This window comes from Podarcis liolepis (assembly GCF_965112155.1).
Source record: "Podarcis liolepis genome assembly, chromosome: 7".
Lineage (NCBI taxonomy): Eukaryota > Metazoa > Chordata > Lepidosauria > Squamata > Lacertidae > Podarcis > Podarcis liolepis.
Window position 1 is genome coordinate 26749011 of NC_139561.1, and position 19333 is coordinate 26768343.

Genomic DNA, 19333 nt, shown 5'->3' on the forward strand with positions numbered 1-19333 from the left:
GGCTGCCTACCTGTCGGCCACCTGACAACCCAGTTATATCAGGCAAAATTGTTTCTACCCCCCACCCTCAAATGTGGTTTGAAATCAAACTGCAAAGGCAGCAGCCTTTGCAGACTCTGCTTGTTGGCAGTGCCTGCAACCCCTGCTTCACAGGCCAAATGGGGAGACCTCCTCTGCTGAGGCATGTGGGTCACAAGTTCCTTGCTGCTGCCTTAAAGGCAAAGAGAGGGAGAAACAGGCAGACCACTTGGCACTGAGAGTTCCATAGCTTGGGTACCACCTCCCAAGAAGACCTTGTATTGTGTCCCCACCAGACGTACCTACCAGTGATGGGGACACGGATATAGGACTCCTTTGAAGATGCAAAGGTTCATACAGAACCAGCTAGGAACAAAGTGTTGCATTAGATATCTTGTTGCTGCCAGTTTCTTTTCGATTCATCAATTTCTTACTGAAACTTTCTATTTCAGGTTTCAGGTTTTGTTTCTGGGTGTTGTTTTGAGGCCTGTGGATTTCATTGGCCTTGTAGAGGGGGAAAAAATCCTAATAGTGTATTCTGTATTAGATAACAGACTTCAACCAACGCAGAAACGATCGTTTCTCATACGAAGGGGATGAGCTGGAACACGATCTGCGGAAGCTGAAGAACCCTGACACAGAGCAAGAATTGGAAGTGAGTCAGGAAAGCTGCTATCTGGGGTTGGGAGGTTTTTTCTGTTGCTGCTGTTTTTTCAACAGACAAAGCTGCGTAACAAGGACCACTCACTCACTCTTCTCGTTTTCAAATCTGAATTAGGTATTGGCCGCTGCACTTTGTCGTGCTTCAGAAATTCTGCTTTGCAGACCTGGTGCAGAGACTGATAGGACTGGATCTGAGAGAGAGAGTTCCCATCATGAAGTGTAGAAAGTTTCTCTTGGAGCGCTCACAGTCTAAATTCGACTGCTGATAACTTTCAGTGTTTTAATTCTGAAAGATCAAGCTGTAGCCTGCAAGGAACTCCTGTTTATGAAATCAAAAGAGCTGGGGTTGCATTTCATAACACACAGGAGTCCCTTGCAGATGAATCACAGAATCCGGACTGCAAAAGTGCAGAGCCGGAGCAAAACGGGTGTTTTGTGCCAAGGAGGTTCATGCAGAAATGTAACGGCTCCTTAAATCAGCCGTGGGGGGACCTTATTTAGCCCAAGGGCCACATTTCCTCATGGCAGCCTTCTGGGGGGCCACAGGCAATAGCAAGCACTGCGATGGACGTGACTCTTGGCTTTGTTTGAAAGGCATGCAGAAGTTGCATCTCTCTGTGGCAAGCAAGAGGTATCAAAGAGACATCTCCCCAGGCAAAAACACTCAAGGATGGCAGAAGGCAGGGCTGGTGAGGGGTGAGGCCTGGGGATAGTGTGTGGGACAGTCCTGAGGGCCAGTTAGGGGCCACATTTTGTCCCCAGCCCTGATGTTCCCCACACCCAATTTACAAGTCCTCAGACTTTACTTCCAGGGGATGTGAACCCTGTTCCTGAATGCAGAAGGCGACAACTGAAACCCCCAAGTTGAAAAATAGAAACATTGGTGGTTTAATGCTTGTGTGAATGCTTTTCAACCCATTTTGCTTCTGCTCCGTTTGCAGGTCCAGTTGAAATTGGAAGGCGGAATAGGTTTATCTTTAGTTAACAAGGCCCCAGAAGAGCTGGTGTTTGCGAGCTTCACCGGCATTAACGTCCATTTCACACAGCTGTCAACGGGTCAAGTGCTTGAACTGAGTATACAGGATATACAGGTAACTGAATGGGTCCACTCTCAGACAAGAACAAAAAGAAAGAAGACTTTGGAGTGAAATTCGTCCCGGAAGTATATAAGCTAGATGCGAATATGACACGCAAGGAAAAATAAACAGGAGGGAGGAGGTTACAGCTGATTGCCAGGGGTGGCTCTGGTTGTCTGTGGTCTGGTAGTCTCGTAATCTGGGGAACCGGGTTCGTGTCTCCGCTCCTCTACATGCAGCTGCTGGGTGACCTTGGGCTAGTCACACTTCTCTGAAGTCTCTCAGCCCCACTCACCTCACAGAGTGTTTGTTGTGGGGGAGGAAGGGAAAGGAGATTGTTAGCCGCTTTGAGACTCCTTAAAGGGAGTGAAAGGCGGGATATCAAATCCAAACTCTTCTTCTTCTTCTTGATAAAGAGCAGTCGCTGTTCCCTTGGGAAGCTCGCCCTTGAACCAGATCAATGATCGGGATATTCTGGTTCACCAAGCAGTCCCAAATATTGAATTGTGTCTGTGCAAACAGCAGGTGGCACTTGTGCACCCAAACAGATAAAACACTCTCTAGCAGTGCTAGAAAATGACATGCTATAACCTTTTAAAGTTGGCCAATGGGAAATAACTGGTGTAAACTAGCTGGAGCCATTTTGGCTGTTGACTGATATAGCGGTGAAGACCTTGGTGTGCCTACTAAGGCAACACAGGTGTAAACTGTGATCTACTTTGGGACCTGTAAAAATGTTCACATATCAACAGCAGGGTACCGTTTTTCACCAGGAGCTGTTTTTCATTTTGCAACTTTGAGGTATCTTGATGCTTCTCCCCCATCTCTCTCCTTGTTTAGGTGGACAACCAGCTCCTTCGTACCACTCAGCCTTTCATGCTCTTCCTGACCCCCAAAACTGGTGAAAATGAAGCAACCGAGACAGGTCCTGCTCTGCAATTGAATGCCATGAAATTTCCCAGTAAGAGCCCTTTAACTGATATATACAAGGTAATCCAACAACCGGATATCGTTTGGGCTATGGAACTGCAGAACTGGGAAGAAAGGGGATCTGTGTACCTATCTAGGCATTGCTCCCTCAGGTAGCCAGAATTGGAGACAAAGCAAAACAGATGTGCACAAAAAAAAAATTGAATACATGTGCGGTCAGTCTAGGACCAGGGAGACCAAAGTTCAAATCCCTACACAGCCACAAATCTCACTGGGGGACCATGAGCCAGTCACTTGGGGTTTTGGGTTGTATTTGTTCTATGCTGAATCCTCTACAGAAGGGATATCTCAGCTTGGGGGGTGGGCGATTTCCAGAGCCATATTTGGAAATCTAAGGATATTTTGTTGGTACCACCAAAAATCGATTTCACAGAATACCTACTGATCTTCAGAAGCCCTCCCCACAAGGAAACTAGGCAAAATGCCCAAAGAGACACGCATACAGAACAAATTAAATGCAGACCAAAGAAAGCAGATAGCACGTGTGTGCACAGATCTCAAAAGAGGGAACTTCCTCAAAGTTGGGAGGTAAAAGTAAAACAGATAGGTGGGCACTATGTTGGGGACCACATCCCTAAGGTTCAAGTAGGCCCTGTAGTGCTTCCAACATTTCATTTTATCTTTTTCTTGTACCTATTTGAAGATACAAAAAGTTGACTTCATTCAATGTGAACCCGTTTAATGTTTTGGTAAACATCTGTATTATGTGTTAACATTTCGTCAGCTTCCTGGCATATGTACCTGGTACAAATCCTCAGGCTTCCTTCTGGGCATGTATTAATTCTGAATCTGTGTGTTACCGAGTGGAAGCCCTGTAAGGCTGAAATTCAGAATGCAGAGTTTAAAATACAGTTTTTGTGTCACGGGTCTTTTTGTGAGCGTATTTGTTTAGATTGCAAACTCCTCGTGTGATCTGTGTTTGCTTTCATAAAGAGTTGTGTGCATAGCGCGATAGAAAAGAACACACCTCCCTCTCGTTCCAGCATCTGATGATCACAGCTGGCAAGTTCACAGTCCAAATCGAGGAGAAGCTGCTCCTGAAACTTCTGAGTTTCTTTGGCTGTGATCAGTCAGAATCAGGTACGTTGTCAGGTCTGCAGTCATGCTTGCGGAGTCTGTAAATAAAGGAAATAAAAAATGCTTGGAAATTTTTCTACATTGAGCTGGAAAGCCTGAGATGAAAACATTTTGGCAGAATACTTCTCATCCATCCCCAATATGTCTCTATGTTGGTTTCAGCCTGCTTTTGCTTTTTTGAAAAAATGCCTTGCAGGGACCTTAAATAATGTTTTCTTGACAGTATTGGAAATATTCTGTACAAAACACATTGCAAATGTTGGAATAGTTTGCAGTGCAGTCCTGAAAAGGGGTATTAAAAAAACAACACACATTTTAATATATATTATTTAAAGATGATCTGATTTGGAGTAGGAGATGATTAGTGGGAGTACCAAAAAGCACAGCAGTAAGCTGAGTTGGGATTCATAAGATTGCATCCAACTAAGTCCTAGTCAGAGTAGACCCCTTGAAATGAATAGACCTCAGATAGTCACTTCCATTAATTTATTTGGGTCTGCTCTGAGTAGGACTAACCCTGGGTGCAACTCACAGTTCTTTTTGCACAAACTGTTGGTTGCCGAAACTGTTAATTTATAAGCTCCCTGGATTTATGCCGTAATTACTTCAGTTGTCCTCATTCATCATAATGGCAGCAAATTAGATGCCCCAGGTACTATTGTAATAATGCCTGTGCCATGTTGTTGAAACACAGAAGTTGAAAGTTATGATGAAAACCTTCACGAAAAGCCGGTTGATCAAGGTGGAGCGCGGAAGCGATATTACTTTGAAAACCTCAAGATCAGTGTGCCGCAGATAAAGCTGAGTGTCTTCACTTCCAGCAAGCTTCCCTTGGATCTCAAGGTAAGGCTTCATGGGCCCATCCTTCCAGAGTGTTCTGCTGTATTGCATAATAATTTTTTGCAGGGTGATAGATAAGCAGTGGTCTGCAGGAGATCTGCAATCTTCCTGAGAATCTCCTCGTATTTAGAAAGCTAGATTTCTAGTACTGAAGGCTGCAAAATAATATCTGCTGAAAGCGCAGAATCCAGAGAGAATTGGGTAATAAAATGCATGCCTCTTCCCCCCCCCCCCTCCACCCCCTTAACGACTGAGGATTGTCTTGCCAAATGAGATCAAACGTCTGGCTTGGCGAATGTTCAGTCGACAGCAGTGGGCAACCTCTAGGATATTCACGTTCTAAATGTGTGCGCCGGTGTTAAGACTTGAACCTGAAGCATATCATGAAATGGAAGCCTGTTGGAGCATCATTGGCAGAGACTTTGCTTTTTTTATTGGTCATTTGAAACCAAACTGAGTACAGCTTAAAATGAATGGGAAAACCTACAGTGTGTCCAGATAGTGATGTGGACTCCACATCCAGCCCCAGCCATCTCCAACAACAACTGGAGAACCACAGGCTCTTCATGCCCCATGCCCACTCGCCATCTCTGGCTTAAAGGAAAATGGGAAAATGCTCTAATAGGAACTGTATAACTTCTATGAAATTATATACAGTGGTACTTCGGGTTACAGACACTTCAGATTACAGACGCTTCAGGTTACAGGCTCCGCTAACCCAGAAATAGTACGTTGGGTTAAGAACTTTGCTTCAGGGTGAGAACAGAAATCGCGCGGCGGCAGCAGCTGGAGGCCCCATTAGCTAAACTGGTACCTCAGGTTAAGAACAGTTTCAGGTTAAGAACGGACCTCCTTAACCCAAGGTACCACTTGTGCAACATACACTATCTAGTGTGGAGGGTTTGAAGTCTGGGCCAGGCAACACATTCTGTGTTTCATATTGGCCTTTGATATTTGGGGATCCATTTCCGTGTTGGAAAAACTCTCTAGTTTTCAGACCTTATGAAAAGCAGTGCAGGATGAGGCCCAAAGACCCATCTAGCCCAGCTTATTGTTCTCACAGTGACCAACCAGATGCCCATGGGAAGCCAGCACGAGGGGCCTGGGTACAATAGCAGCCCTCGCAACCTGCAATTCTTAGCAACTGGTGTTCTGAGGCACATTGGCTCTTGACACTGGAGAGAGAGAGAGAGAGCCTTCTGGGATAAGCTCCCAAAGAAACTCTGCACATCCTGCCATGGAGCAGTTGCACATTATCCAAGCGAAACACTTTCTGGACCTACCAGGCCTGGCCATCACCCTGTGGGAGCAGAGTGGGCCACAGCACGCTCTCTTGTGTTGGGTGGGGAGAGCTGCACTGGGAAGCGACCTGCCCTTCTCTTGCTTTCGTTCCTGCACTTCTTTGTTGAAGAACTCCTAATAAGGTTCCAGGGAACCTGGAGTTCTTGGGAACACAGTTTGAAAAAGACTGTTCTAAGTCAACAGACCTAATTTTAGCCTCCAGTTTCAAGGAGCCTCCACTTAATTAACCAATAAAAAAAGCCACACATATTGTGGCATTCATTCTGAGCTCAAGTCTGGGGCAGGCAGTGCAAACAAAAACACAGGGAGCATTAAACCACACGGTGCTGGAGACTCTTTGGAAAGCAATGGCAGGGTTATTCTGTTTGCTGTCCTTACAGTCCAGAGAAGCCCACATTTTTAGTGGCTGCTGCTGTCTGTCCCTCTCAGGAAATAGGACGGGAGTGGACTTAGAAATGGGGAAGAGGCTTGTTGCCACTCAAGGAAACTGCCTTTCGTTTTGCAGACCAAAAGCAAAAAAACTCAGGGAAGGAAAACGGAATGAGGTTTTCAAGATGTCCTTTCAGATGTCTTCTTTTTTATTTTTAACAAGTGGAGCAGCAGAGAAAAGGCAGCCTCCACCTGGGCTTCAAATGCTAAAGCTCTGTCCATTCTTGTATTCTCTCTCTCGTTTTTCATAAGCTCAACCCCAAGGTGGTTAGGAGGTAAGAAAAGAAGATGAGGAGAAGCATGTGCCGAGTCATGCACACTTAACACAAAACGCCTCTTGCATTAATTCATAAGCAAAGCTGCCAGATTTAGCTGAGAAGTGCCAGGATACGGAATTTAAAGGATTGGTAGCCTTGAGGTCATATCTCACTGGAGCTGTTTTGTTGGCCCTACCTATAGCGGATGGCAAGAGAGGGTATGGCAAATTGAATTGTCAGAACATCTGATTTACCACCGCAGAGTTGTCCAAGGTTTGGCCAAAGGAGATATAGTATGGGTTTCTCCTGTAACCAACAACAGCATATTACACAAACCTCCAATGGCTCATGCATCATGGAGAGGGCGGTTGCCTCCCTCCTGGCGGTTTCTCCTTTTGCCTGGTCTAGACATATTTCAGACTGTCCCTTTTGTTGTTGATGATGGTGATGATGACTTTTGATCTGATTTCATTTTGATGTAAATTCTGACCCATCTTGATTTCTTAATGTTGAAGATGGAGAAGATGTAAGCAATATCGTACGTCACTCAGTCACAGTTACGTTTTTCTCCCTTTGAATTGTTCATCCTATTGATTTTCGTTGCTGTTGCTTTATAGTGTTAAGATGCTAATCTAGTTACTCTGTTTGCTTTAGGCATTGAAAAGCACCCTGGGCTTCCCTCTGGTTAGGTTTGAAGATGCTGTGATCAACCTGGACCCCTTCACCAGAGTCCATCCCTACGAGACGAAAGAGTTCATCATTAACGACATCCTGAAGCACTTCCAAGAAGTGAGTTAATTTTGCACTAGAGGGCGCAGGGCCACACAGAGCCAGGCCTTCCTGCTAGGTAGTCCCTGCTGCATTGCAACATAGGAACCTTCCTTCCCCACTCAGGTTCACCAAAGCCCCAGTCTGAGCAGACTTGAGGGCTGCTAGTGTTTGACAGCGATAGGGCAGATGTTCTGATATGTTTATAGCAAGCGTGGGTAGCCTTTTGTCTGTTAAGTGGCCGTGTTCTCTTTGGGGACAATCTGTGTGTGCTCCCCTATCCGAACACTGACCGCTCGTGTGGTTGATCCAATTTAGAGTAGATTGCATGGGCATCTTATTAACCCCCCCCCCATGTGCTTGCCAATGGTGGCCACGGCCAGAATAAAAAATGGGTGGGACCACACCTTTCTTTGCTCCTCTTGGTCCCTGCCCAGCAGACTGCAGGGAAGAGAGTGTATTGCTCCTGCCAGAGGTGTGAACTAGTATTTTGCCAACAGCCTCATGAAATGAGTTCAAGGGCCACAGGTTGCCCACCTCTGTTTTGTAATCAGAGTGGGGGAAATGGGTGTGGCCACCTTTCCCTCTCTTTCTTTCTGTCCCAATCTCTCTCCCCCTTTCCTTTGCTGGGTGTTCTCTCTTACTGTCTGTGTTGTAGCCCAAGTTACAAAGCAGCTTACTAACTCACATATTATCCCCCCTTGAGGGTTTTGATAGGGTAAGACATGAACACTGGGGTGTCTCCAGCTCCTTCACTCTGACTGCTGTTTTAGCACCCATGGTGAGATCAGAAGGCTGCATTTTGGTCTTCTCCAGCTCTGTGATTCAGATACAGAAGAGAGGAGGGGAAAGGGTCTTATTCCCCCACCCCTTTATGGTCGCCCCTCCTTATGCAAAAGAGCCCCATTTACTGAACATGATGACTTGCCGTGGGCTCTGTTTCCAGTGACATTTCTGATGCCCTTTCCAGGAGCTGCTCAGCCAAGCGGCAAGGATCCTGAGCTCCGTGGACTTCCTTGGCAACCCGATGGGTCTCCTGAACGATGTTTCGGAAGGCGTTACCGGGCTGATAAAATACGGAAATGTCGGTGGCCTTATACGAAACGTTGCCCACGGTGTGTCAAACTCTGCTGCAAAGGTAGGGATACGAAGGATAAGGAGGCCCGTTCGTTCCTCCTGCAGCTCTAGCAACTGCTGATGCCTCAGAGCAGGGGTTGGCAAACTAAGGCCCGCGGGCCAGGCTGGATCAGGCCCAATTGCCTTCAGGATCTGGCCCACAGACGGTCCGTGGATCGGTGTGGGGATTCTGTTCATTCGGGCTGCGCCATTTTTTTCTGCACCATTCCATTTCCCCCCCACACACACCCCGTGGTGGCGCCTCCTCCTCCCTCCCACCTCTTGGTTCCTCCCTGCCCTGCCTAGAGGAGGAAGGGAGCTGGGCTGAACTGGCTGAGCGCCATTTTAAGTAGCCCCTCTCCGGAGCCAGCCCTTTCCCACCAATTATCTTCCCTCCGCCGCCGCCGCCCTGGTGCTCCTGTGAGCCAGAGAATGGAGCGGACAAGCTTGCTCTGCCTACCCACGAGAAGCAGTGGCGGCGGTAGTGATGGTGGTGGCGGCGGCAGCCCCAGGGAAGGTAAGCGCAGCGGCTGGGGTGGGAGTGGGGTGGAAGACTACTTGCCCCCCTTGCCTCTTGTTCCAGCCCACCACAAGGTATGAGGGACAGTGGACTGGCCCGCAGCTAAAAACAATTTGCCGACCCCTGCCTCAGAGCAACCTTCCCCTACCTGTTTCTCCAGGTATTCTCAAACAACACTGCTTGAAAGCACAATTATTTTTGTTACCAGGTGTGATTGTTCCAAAACATGGGTTGGCAAGATGGCTGACTTGAACCAGTGGGAAAACAGACCATTTTAACATAGATAAAATCATCAACCAATATCGTGACAGATCATAGAGCATGTCTTTGTTTTCCCCTTCTGTTCCATACTGAGGGACTGTTGCCATTTAAACCCTTCCTATATAATAAGAGCTTCATCCTTTGGAACTCCCTGCCTATTGACGCCACTCAATCTTACTTCAAACACGTACAGAAAAGTTTTTATTTCAGCAAGCTCTGCCCAGAGATATGGGAATTTATCCAATTCTACTCAAGAGTAGACCTATTAAAATTAATGGGCCTGCCCTGATTATGACTAACTTTGGATGCAATCCATTGCACTATATTTAACATTAGTCCTACTTAGATCCGTTGAAATGAATTGATGTAACTAATTTAGAGCTGTTAATTTCAGTGTGTTTACTCTGAGCAGACACTAGCATTGGATAAAATTCCTAGTTGAGTTGCATATATTAGTTTTTAAAGTTTAATTGATTTTATTTGTGATTATTTTATTTGTATTTGCTTTTTGTGGTTTTTGAGAACTTTGGCTATGTTTTATTTGCAGTTTGTCTTCTCCACGGTTTTATTTTTGCCTCCCTTACAGTTCCTCATGCTGTCAAATGAGTTCTGCCCTGGGCAGAAGGATTGTCAAATCCCAAAACAGGCAGAACGATGTGTGCACAGTGTATCTATTTTAGACATTTATATACAACCCTACATTGTTTGATTCTAGGGCAGTTTGCATTGAAACAACAACTTCTAAAAACAACAATGAAAACATTACAGGACAAAGTTGAAATACAATCAGCCGGTTGATTTCATGGCTTAGTGATGCATGCTCTATTTTTCAGGTCCTCATTTAGACATTGTATTCTCCTGTTTTTACAGCCTCAGCACAATTGAGGCAACGTTTTCAGCATGGGCTTTTTCCCCCTGCTGAGATTTATGCATTTTTCTTCCCTAAGCAGCGAAGCCCCTTCAGAATCCCTCTCGTGCATGCCTGTTTCGGATTATTCATTCCAACCTACATTGAGTGCTGTGTGCTTTTGCATCTCGCAAAGGAATCTTTGAAAACTCTGCTCAGGTGTTGAGAAGAAATAATCCAGTCTCGCCACAAGGGAACCTAGCCAGACCAGTAAAAATCGTGGCCATTGGTTCTGCTCTTGTGCGCTGTCTGCAGGCAGAGTATGATTAATTAGGGTGTCTGCTCTCGCTGCAAACCCTTCCACCTGACACAGAGGAGCCAGACATTTTCACATCCTTCAATTCATTACATCAGTTCTGAGTCGTTGGTGGTTGAGGCAGCCAAAACCCGTCTAGGGAAATTTGTACGTGTCTTATGCCCCCTCGGTTACCTGGTTCCTTTTCCTCCCCTTTCTTTTTTTAAATAGCAGTTCAGAAGATGCAAATAATGGCAGACCTTCCACGTACTTCTTAACGAGGCTGAACTTTAACGACCCCTTTAAAAGAAATAAAAAGTGCCTGCAAGAATTGCACGCGCACACACACAAAAATGCCTTATTTATGAGCTGTGTCTGGTTTTGCCATTGTATAGATTTTCTGTTTAATCACTGTTGATTATTCCAGTAATGGGTTTTCCATGTATCTCAGAGCGTGTACTGGGTGAATGACTTCTTTCAAGTGGAGAGGTTCTGTGTATTTAAGTTGGCACAGAAACTCAGGTTAATGGAAGTTCACTTCAGACCATTCTCTGCGGCATGATCCCTTGGAGACTGGCTGTTTTTGTGTGTTAAGAAGGGCTTTGATCCTAAATATAGGGACCGGAGGGAATTTCCATTCCATCTGCCATGGCGGCTAAAAAAGAAAAAGAAAGAAACCCAACAGTCCTGTTTGAACTATTTGCATCAAATATCCTCCCCCCCCCCTTCATTTGGGTTTTTCCTTTTTTTTCTTTTTTCTCCCTGAGGGTTGCAAATACCAAAAGCTAAAATTATTCCTCCCTTCAATGACTTCTTGGTTAGAGACAACAGTTGGTGGTGCAACTTTATAAGCAACAGGATGAATTCCTTTTAGTGATTCAATTCTGTCCTCCAGCTCGAAGCCTCGGTTTTATTGCAGTGTCTGCCAGCGTAAGGAGAGGGGTTGTTTTTCCCCCTGAAAGGGTTGTCTTTCTGTGTCAGAAATATTATGGTCTGGTGGCTGGCTCTGCGTTGGAAATGGCTTCCAGTACTAGAGGCGCAGTGGATTATTTGCTGGCGGCTAAAGAGTCCCGTGCTTGCAGTCCATTCTGGAAATTACAGAAAAGCTGCCATGACTGGTGTGTAAATATACATGAGTGGGAACAGGGTTCCCAAAGAATCCCTGCAGAAGATGGGCTTTAAAACAGAGTACAAGCACAATGTTGGGCAAGGTGATGGCAGCAAGCTTAGGCAGACTGGGGTGATGTGTGTGTGTGTGTGTGTGAGAGAGAGAGAGAGAGAGAGAGAGAGAGAGAGAGAGTCTGCAGCAGGGAAAGTATGGTCAAAGATAGAGAACAACAGGCAAGGGCAGAAATGTACTTATGGAGCTGCGTATGAGCATGAAGCTTCATTTCAGTAGGAACTAAGCTCAAAAAAACTTCTCAAAAGAGATGAGAAGAGGTTTGAACGGTTGGGGGTGCCACAACCTACATGTTCAGAGTGGTTCTCAAACGCCTTGGTACTCATACGTTTTGGCTCCCAAACGCCGCAAACCCGGAAGTGAGTGTTTGTGAATGTTTTTTGGAAGCCAAACGTCCGATGCAGCTTCCTCAGCTTTCAATCAAGTGCAGAAATCTCTTCGGCCAATCGGCCTTGGTTTTCGGAAGTCGAACAGACTTCTGGAACGAATTGCATTTGAGAACCAAGATATGACTGCATATTAATCAAAAACAAAAACTAGAGCACCAGACATATACCTATCTAGGTAAAGCAACTACTTTATAAGTTGAAGTTACTGGGAATGAAGAGAAACACAAAATACGGAGTGCAGTGTCTGCATTTTCATGATAATCTCTGATATAGAAAATGACTTTTATGAAGGCACTGGTAGGTGCCATTTGGGGCTTGGGTGATACGGGTGGGGTGGGGTGGATGATAGGATGCAGTTCTTAAGCAATTTATTAAGGCAGATCTTGATGCCCTCTGTGACTGGTTTGCTTTCCCTTTTCACAAGATGACCCATTATGTAGTGAAAGCTCCTTTCTGCTTTGGCGTGTCAGCCCAACACCTCTCAAGAGATCATGCTTGGCTTTTTGAAATGACACTTTCCCCAGCTTGCTGCAGGGAATGATCCTCTGGTGTGACTTCTGAGACAGTGCTTTTGCTGCAGCCATTTTCATGGGGAGTGAAAATCAGTCTCTTACTTGTTTATTTTTATTGTCGTTTATTGCATGTATAGACTGCCTTTCTGCCAAGGCACGTGATGTGGTTTGTCCTAATGGTCCAGCTGGCAAGTTACTGGCATGTTAATTCTTTTTAGCTGAAACTTCCAAGACAGATTTCTCTCTAAACTTGTGAGGGTTGTATGTATTCACCTCTTTTGGGTGTGTAAGCTTTGTCTTATCTCTCTTATCTCAGTATCTCCTGTAAATCCAAAATGGCAGATTACAGCAAAATACAGTGGTACCTCTGGTTAAGAACTTAATTCGTTCTGGAGGCCCATTCTTAACCTGAAACTGTTCTTAACCTGAGGTACCACTTTAGCTAATGGGGCCTCCCGCTGCCGCCGCATGATTTCTGTTCTCATCCCGAAGCAAAGTTCTTAACCTGAGGTACTATTTCTGGGTTAGCAGAGTTTGTAACCTGAAGCGTCTGTAACCCGAGGTACCACTGTATATACACTATGTCTCCACTGAAGGGTTTTGTTCTGGACTGTACTGGAGAAATCGGCTTGCCACTCTTATTAAAGCAAATTGTTCTGGAGCATAAAGAAGTCTCTTTGGTACCTATCAGACAGTGTACAACTTCGAGAAACTAAAGTGAGTGGAGGAGCAGTCAAAGTTTACTTGCTGCACTAGGGCAATTAAAGGTTCTGAAGGCTATAAATATAAGCAACAGAGAAACCTCGCAACGAGAGCTCAGCTTTCATGTTAAAATTTGATGTTTTCTTTGGGAGTTTCAATTTCTGCTGAACCAGCAGCAGCTGTCGTTCCCCGCACCCCCACCCCCGGGTACCATCCTCTTGGTTGAGTTAGAAAGGAGTTAAAGACCAACATAAAGGCAAGGCAGGAAGAAAACATTTCCATCTGAAGTATGACAAAGTGATTAAAAGCTGGCAGAGCTGATGTTGTGATGTGCCCTCCCTCCAACATTGGGAGTGGTGACACCCGCTGTTTTGCAAAATATTCGCTGTGGAAATTCCAGGGGATTCTGGCAAGGTTTTTTGTTTTGTTTTGTTTTGTTTAATTGGGCTCAGCCAGGCTATATAGTCAGTTTTTACATGTCTTGATCCAGGTGTTGGGACTGGGGAGACCCAGTTTCCTATCCCCACATAGCCCTGAAGCTCAGTGGATGAAATTGGACAAGTCATTATTCCACAGGAGGGTTGTGAGGATAATATTGGTGGTGGTACATATTATTCTGCCATCTTACAGAACCACCAACTTTATTACAGGATAAGCTGTTGTGGACCAGCAGCTCCTTCATTAGATCCGTTAAGTCCACTGTAGCCCACAAAAGCTTATCCCATAATCAAGCTGTTAATCTTTAGGACAGCAGTAGCCAATGGGATCCCCTTTAGATGAATGTTGGATTGCAACTCCTATCAGCCCCAGCCAGCATATCCAACAATCAGGGATGATGGGAGTCGGGACTTGTAGTCCATTGGCTTAAGGTGCCGTACATAGGTCTCTTTGCTATCAGTCTGCCTGGTACTTTCTGAAGGACAGGAGGACACTGTAGTACCTGATGCTTTGGACTACAACTCCCATCATCGCTGGCTGCTGGCTCATACCGGCTGATGGGAGTTGTAATCCGAAGCATTTGGAGGGCAGCAGGTTGGCAAAGGCTGGTGTGAACTGCAGTAGGGGGCAGGAGACTGGGTGGTTGGCACAGAAAAGGTCTCGAGAGATAGAGATGGCATGATTGTGGTCGGGGAGCCTCCGATCTTCCTGGGTCTTCTCTAGGGAAGTCTTCTGAGTCAGTGAATGGCAATGGTCTTGCCCTGCACATTCGCCCGAGAGAGCTTCTGGGGCTGGCCCTACGTGCTCCCCCCTTCCCCCATTCTGCTCCTCACTCTCACCCCCTGCAGATGAGCATTCCGACTCCAGGGTTATGACAGGCAGTGCTAAAATAGCAAGAGGTAATTGACAGGGATATGTCACGGTATGTGAGGACAGAGAGATGGCAAGAGAGGCTGGGCAAGGTCTTGGAGAGCATTTAAGGTAAGAACAAAGAGTTTGTGCTACACCAAGGAATGAACAGGAAGTCGCTGTTCGTGTCAATTTCTTTCTTTAAAGCAGCAACAGCTTGATCCCTGTACTAGCCTTTCAGTTTGAAGGCTGCTATGTAACCCTTGTTTTGGTTTTAGCACCATGAGTGTGTCCAACAAGCAAAAGAATCCTTTTATTTGTGACTTCTGTCAGAGCTGAACAGAAGGTGCAGTTCTTGTTTCGAGCTGAATTCAGCCTTGCTTACTGAAGGCAATTATGTATGAGTGTTGAGCTGCGAGGTGGTCCACGTTACATAATACACATTGTGCATTTAGGGGGAAACCATCCGCCCCCCACGTTTGCCCTCCTGTGTAAATTTGCATGAATGATGTCTTTGAACCCTGACAAGGGAGCGGCTTGATCTGGATGCAGTGTCCCTAAGTCAGCATTCAGAAACAGACTGGCTAGTCTTTGGCAGACTACCTCCCCCAACCCCTCCGACCCTTTTAATATGGTCAGGTAATATCATACTCTGCAAACGCAGGGCAAATAATAGCTTACGAGGCAGCTTTCAGATTTTAAACGCTTGCTTGTGATCTTGTTTGTTAAAATGAAACAGGTTCAGTAGATTTGCATTGCTCACCTGACTCTTAGAGTAGTTGCCAGGCATATCTTTGCGCATGTTAAAATGACCTACCTGAGAAGGGGACTAGCTCTCGTGTCCGCTCCTTGTGAGTTCTTGCACTTCTGCACCGGATCCTCTTAACTACGGAACAATAGCTCAAGTCTTGCACAAATTAACGAAGGCAGCAGTGCTCCTCGTGTTACAGTTTTTCTTAAGCCAAATGAGCAGACAGTCGGGGGGGGGGGACAAAGTACTGGGCTACCCAGCTGCTTTCTGGAAAGGGGGTACTCCTCTTTTGCCATCTTCACCCCTAAAAGACACTCACATAGAAATGAAGAAGAGAGCTGTTCTCTTGACCCATTCCTTCTCCTTTTGTGAATGCACTGCAATCCTACAGGGAGTTAGAGTTCTGGGCAGATCCTTGACCATTAGCCATCATCTCAAGGAAAAATGTATCTTATAACAAAGGAGGTATGTGGCCAAACTCCTATATATAACAACAACAACATTCTGCGAACCGGACTCTGACCTGCGGGCATAGGGCGGTATATAAACTAAATAAGTAATAGGCAACAAAATTGGATTATGCAGAATACAGAAAACCAAGCAGTTGAAGTATGGCCATATCTAGCATAAAAGGTTATTATTACACGAAAGGGGGTTCAAGTTACAAGAAAAGAGTTTCTGGCTAAACATCAGGAACAACTTTTGACAGTGGAACGGACTCCCAGTAGTGCTGATGGACTCTCCTTCCTTGCAGGTTTTTAAGCAGAGGTTGGATGGCCACCTGTCATGTATAGCTTATGAAACAACAGCTAAACTTGCCAGGCAGCCCCACGGATTCCCCCAGGAGGAGTAGATGTGCTGAGTTTGAATGTAGATTGTCCTGTTTTGCCTCCTTGCCCAGCTGAGAGACATTCTGGGGAGGGGTGTGTGGTGAGAGATGGGGAAACCTTTCTTTCACCTTCCCAAGGCGACGTCCTTACACTTTGGGAGAAAGGGGATCAAAGGAAACAAAGCACAGAAGGATAAGCGAAAATCTGCCCCCGCTGCCCTTTCTGAAAACCAGATTGCCTTGTTTGGATTTTCTGTGTTAGCAGGATAAAAGCATGCTATATTCTCATGGGGTGGCGGGCGAGGAAGGAAGTTTCTAAGCTTCTCTGCCAGCCTGTTTTCATCCTTAGGAGAAGGTGCTTTGTAGAAGTAGCTGTGCATGTGCCTCTTTTGCAGCAACTCTGGAAAGTGGGGGGGTGGGGGTGGCGGGACTTTACGCCTCTTTTCCGCAAAAGTGATCTGTTAAAAAGAGTATTGGTTGCTTAATAAAGTGTAGATTGCCCTCTCGGTGAACCCGCCAGTGACTCTCCAGTTGGGGTCATTCCAAGTTCATTCTGTGGACTTTTGACTGCCTTCTGTGTATGTGAAAACAGCCGGCAGCTCCTGCAGGGATCACTCATTCAGGCCTGTAACACAAAACTATTCCCCCGTAGGCACCTGCTGGGCAGGCTCACAGGGGGTCCTGGGGCTGGGGGGGGGGCGGCGGAGGGCAGGGGGGAGACAGCCCCCTTCCCACATTGGGCATCTGTAGAGGTGGAGAAGAACTGGGCCCTCCCCGGCAGGTCCTCTCGACTGGCCGGGCATCCCTATAGACAACTCATTAGATGTCTTTGCGGATTACCCAGCAACATGCTATTGTCAGAATTCATTACGAGGCCGGGTCAACGAGGAGATGCAAGCTAATTTAAGGGCCTTTCGCTTGGGCACCGTGACATAAACTGGGGGTAAAGAGGATGCCGTCCGGCTTGGTGGAAGGAAAATTTGCTGCTACCTTTCTGGTGGCTTCTGGGTTTGGGCCGTGTACAACCTCAATTTGAGCCTCTCTAAAAAAAATAAAAATAAATTGCAAATACTGCCAGAGTCAATGCACCACCAACATCCTACCAGTCTGAGAATTGTTAGTATGTTGAGATTTGTGTGTGCTTATTCCACCTTGAGATGCATGTTCCTGGCTTACCAGCCCATGCCCACAATACACCAGTCTGAGACTGTTTCAAGTATCCTGATGTTGAGGGCAAGTGATATGAAGCAGACTTCTCTTCCCATTTATTTATTATTATTATTATTATTAGTGAGGAGGGGTGGTAAAAATGTCAGGCTTTTTGTAGAAACGACACATGGGCCAAGTCTATCGTACGTCTGCTTTTCGCTGAGTCCTTTGGTGGCAGCATCTTTGCCATTTTGTACTACATGGCTTCTGTTCCCAGGAAGGCACTGCAAGGATTCTGGTGTTAAACATTTCTTATAATGCAACATTGCACCAAATTCCTGTCTTTATATTTATTGAAATAAATGTCCTGCTAAATTTGATAACCCTGTGAGTGAGACAGTGAGGCACAAACCACAGATCATGGTTTGCCTTAGATGGACATTGAGACAGGCGGTGTAGACTTAACTAGAAAGCCGTTCCTTGTTTATTTAATTTTTTTATTTTTCAGAGCTAGGTTTTTCAGTGTGTGCATTTCAAGTCAGATAGGGACTGTTGTAAGTTTCCCAAGAAAATATCTAGCTATATCTGTATGTCTGCAGGAAGATGCTATATTGCCTTTATCCTACATTTCATATATGTTAATTTACATTCATTTTTAAATGATTAACAGGGTCTTTTTTGTGGTGGCAGCCCAACATTGGAATGCTCTCCCCTTGGACTATTAGGCCACAGGGTAACACTGAGTAGATGAAGCACCATGCAGAGATCTTCCTGTTTCGTCCAGGATCTTGAATGTTTAATTGATTTTCTGTGCTGTTTTGAGTGTTCTTTTGCTACTGAGACAGGGAATGGGATCCAGCAGGAGGGCTGGATCCTTAATTCCTTCACCCTGAGCAGGCCACTTTGACAGGTGGGTGCGGCCACACACCTATCAGTCAGCTGACGTTTCCATGCCATCAGGTGATCCTTTTCTTCCCTTTCCAGCGTGACTTGAGTTGAAGTGCTGCAGCAAAGCAAGTCTGGCACAGACTTCAAGCCCTGCGAATGGAACTACCGTATTTACTCAAATCTAACTCTCACCTTCTTTGGCCAAATTACGTTGCGAAAATTAAGGTGTGCATTAGATTCGATGGCACATTTGCATTCGCCATTTTTTGGTTTCAGGTTTTTGAAAATTGAGGTGCGCGTTAGATTCAATGCTTCATTAGACTCAAGTAAATACGGTATTTTCAGAAGGACATTCATTTGATGACAGGTTTAAAAGGTGCCAAATCCAGGCCCTGCTTGCCATGGAACAACCGGGAGACCATTTTAAGGCTCACGATCGTTCCTTTGCCACCGCATCATATACGGCGTCTGATGTGGAGCGGGAGGTTGTGGCTCTGGATGGGGGAACATGGGTTAACAGGGTAAATTAGGACCCTTGCCAGGCTTAATTAGACCCAACAAGTCAGAGATTCCTTACCCATGTGCCACTGTGTTGCTGCTGCTTTTTTGTGTATATATTTGATCAGCGTTCGAAAATCCCTTTGTTCTAGGCGCATTTTGTGACAGAGAATTTCATTAGCGTGAGCTGTTTCTGAGCTCTGGGTGCAGTACTGTGCCTAAGATTTCCAATTAAAGTTGCAGAGTAGAAAGAAAGGAGGACCTTTTCCTGCCTCCCCACTTCCAGCCCTTCTCTGAAGATTGGAGAAGAGACCCTCTTAAGAATATTAGGGGGTTGGACAGGGGAAGGACTAGACCATATGAAAAATGAACATAATATTTTAACTGCAGTTTTTAGCTTTGTATTCTTGTTATAAAAAAGCACGCCTAGACATTTTGTTGTTGCACCCATAATCTAGGTTTAAGGTGCCATTCAGCTCCTATCTTTCATATCTCAGTTTCTAACACTGTACTTGACACATATTTAGTTTCTGTCTATTTGCTGTTCAGACGTGAATAACCGTCAGGAGCCTTCTTTTTTTAAAAAATGTTGAGAAATGATGGGGCAGAATAGAAACGGTGTTTGCAGAGGGGGTTTTTTAAGGAAAAAAGGAAAAAGAAGAATCTGCTGTGCTGTTTTAGCTGCACAG

The 19333-nt window shown here is 45.6% G+C and overlaps 1 protein-coding gene across 13 annotated transcripts in view; it reads left to right on the forward strand.

Moving 5' to 3' along the window:
- Positions 1–19333, forward strand: part of VPS13D (vacuolar protein sorting 13 homolog D) — a 120697-nt gene that overhangs the window by 76836 nt on the left and 24528 nt on the right. For 12 of the 13 annotated variants that reach the window (XM_083512740.1, XM_083512741.1, XM_083512745.1 and 9 more), the window contains 7 exons: positions 566–673; positions 1623–1772; positions 2598–2747; positions 3731–3827; positions 4519–4667; positions 7307–7441; positions 8391–8558. In XM_083512740.1, coding sequence (XP_083368866.1) covers positions 566–673; positions 1623–1772; positions 2598–2747; positions 3731–3827; positions 4519–4667; positions 7307–7441; positions 8391–8558 — 957 coding nt within the window. Of the gene's footprint in view, positions 1–565; positions 674–1622; positions 1773–2597; positions 2748–3730; positions 3828–4518; positions 4668–7306; positions 7442–8390; positions 8559–19333 lie in introns of those variants that run through there. The other variant, XM_083512738.1, reaches the window with a different exon arrangement.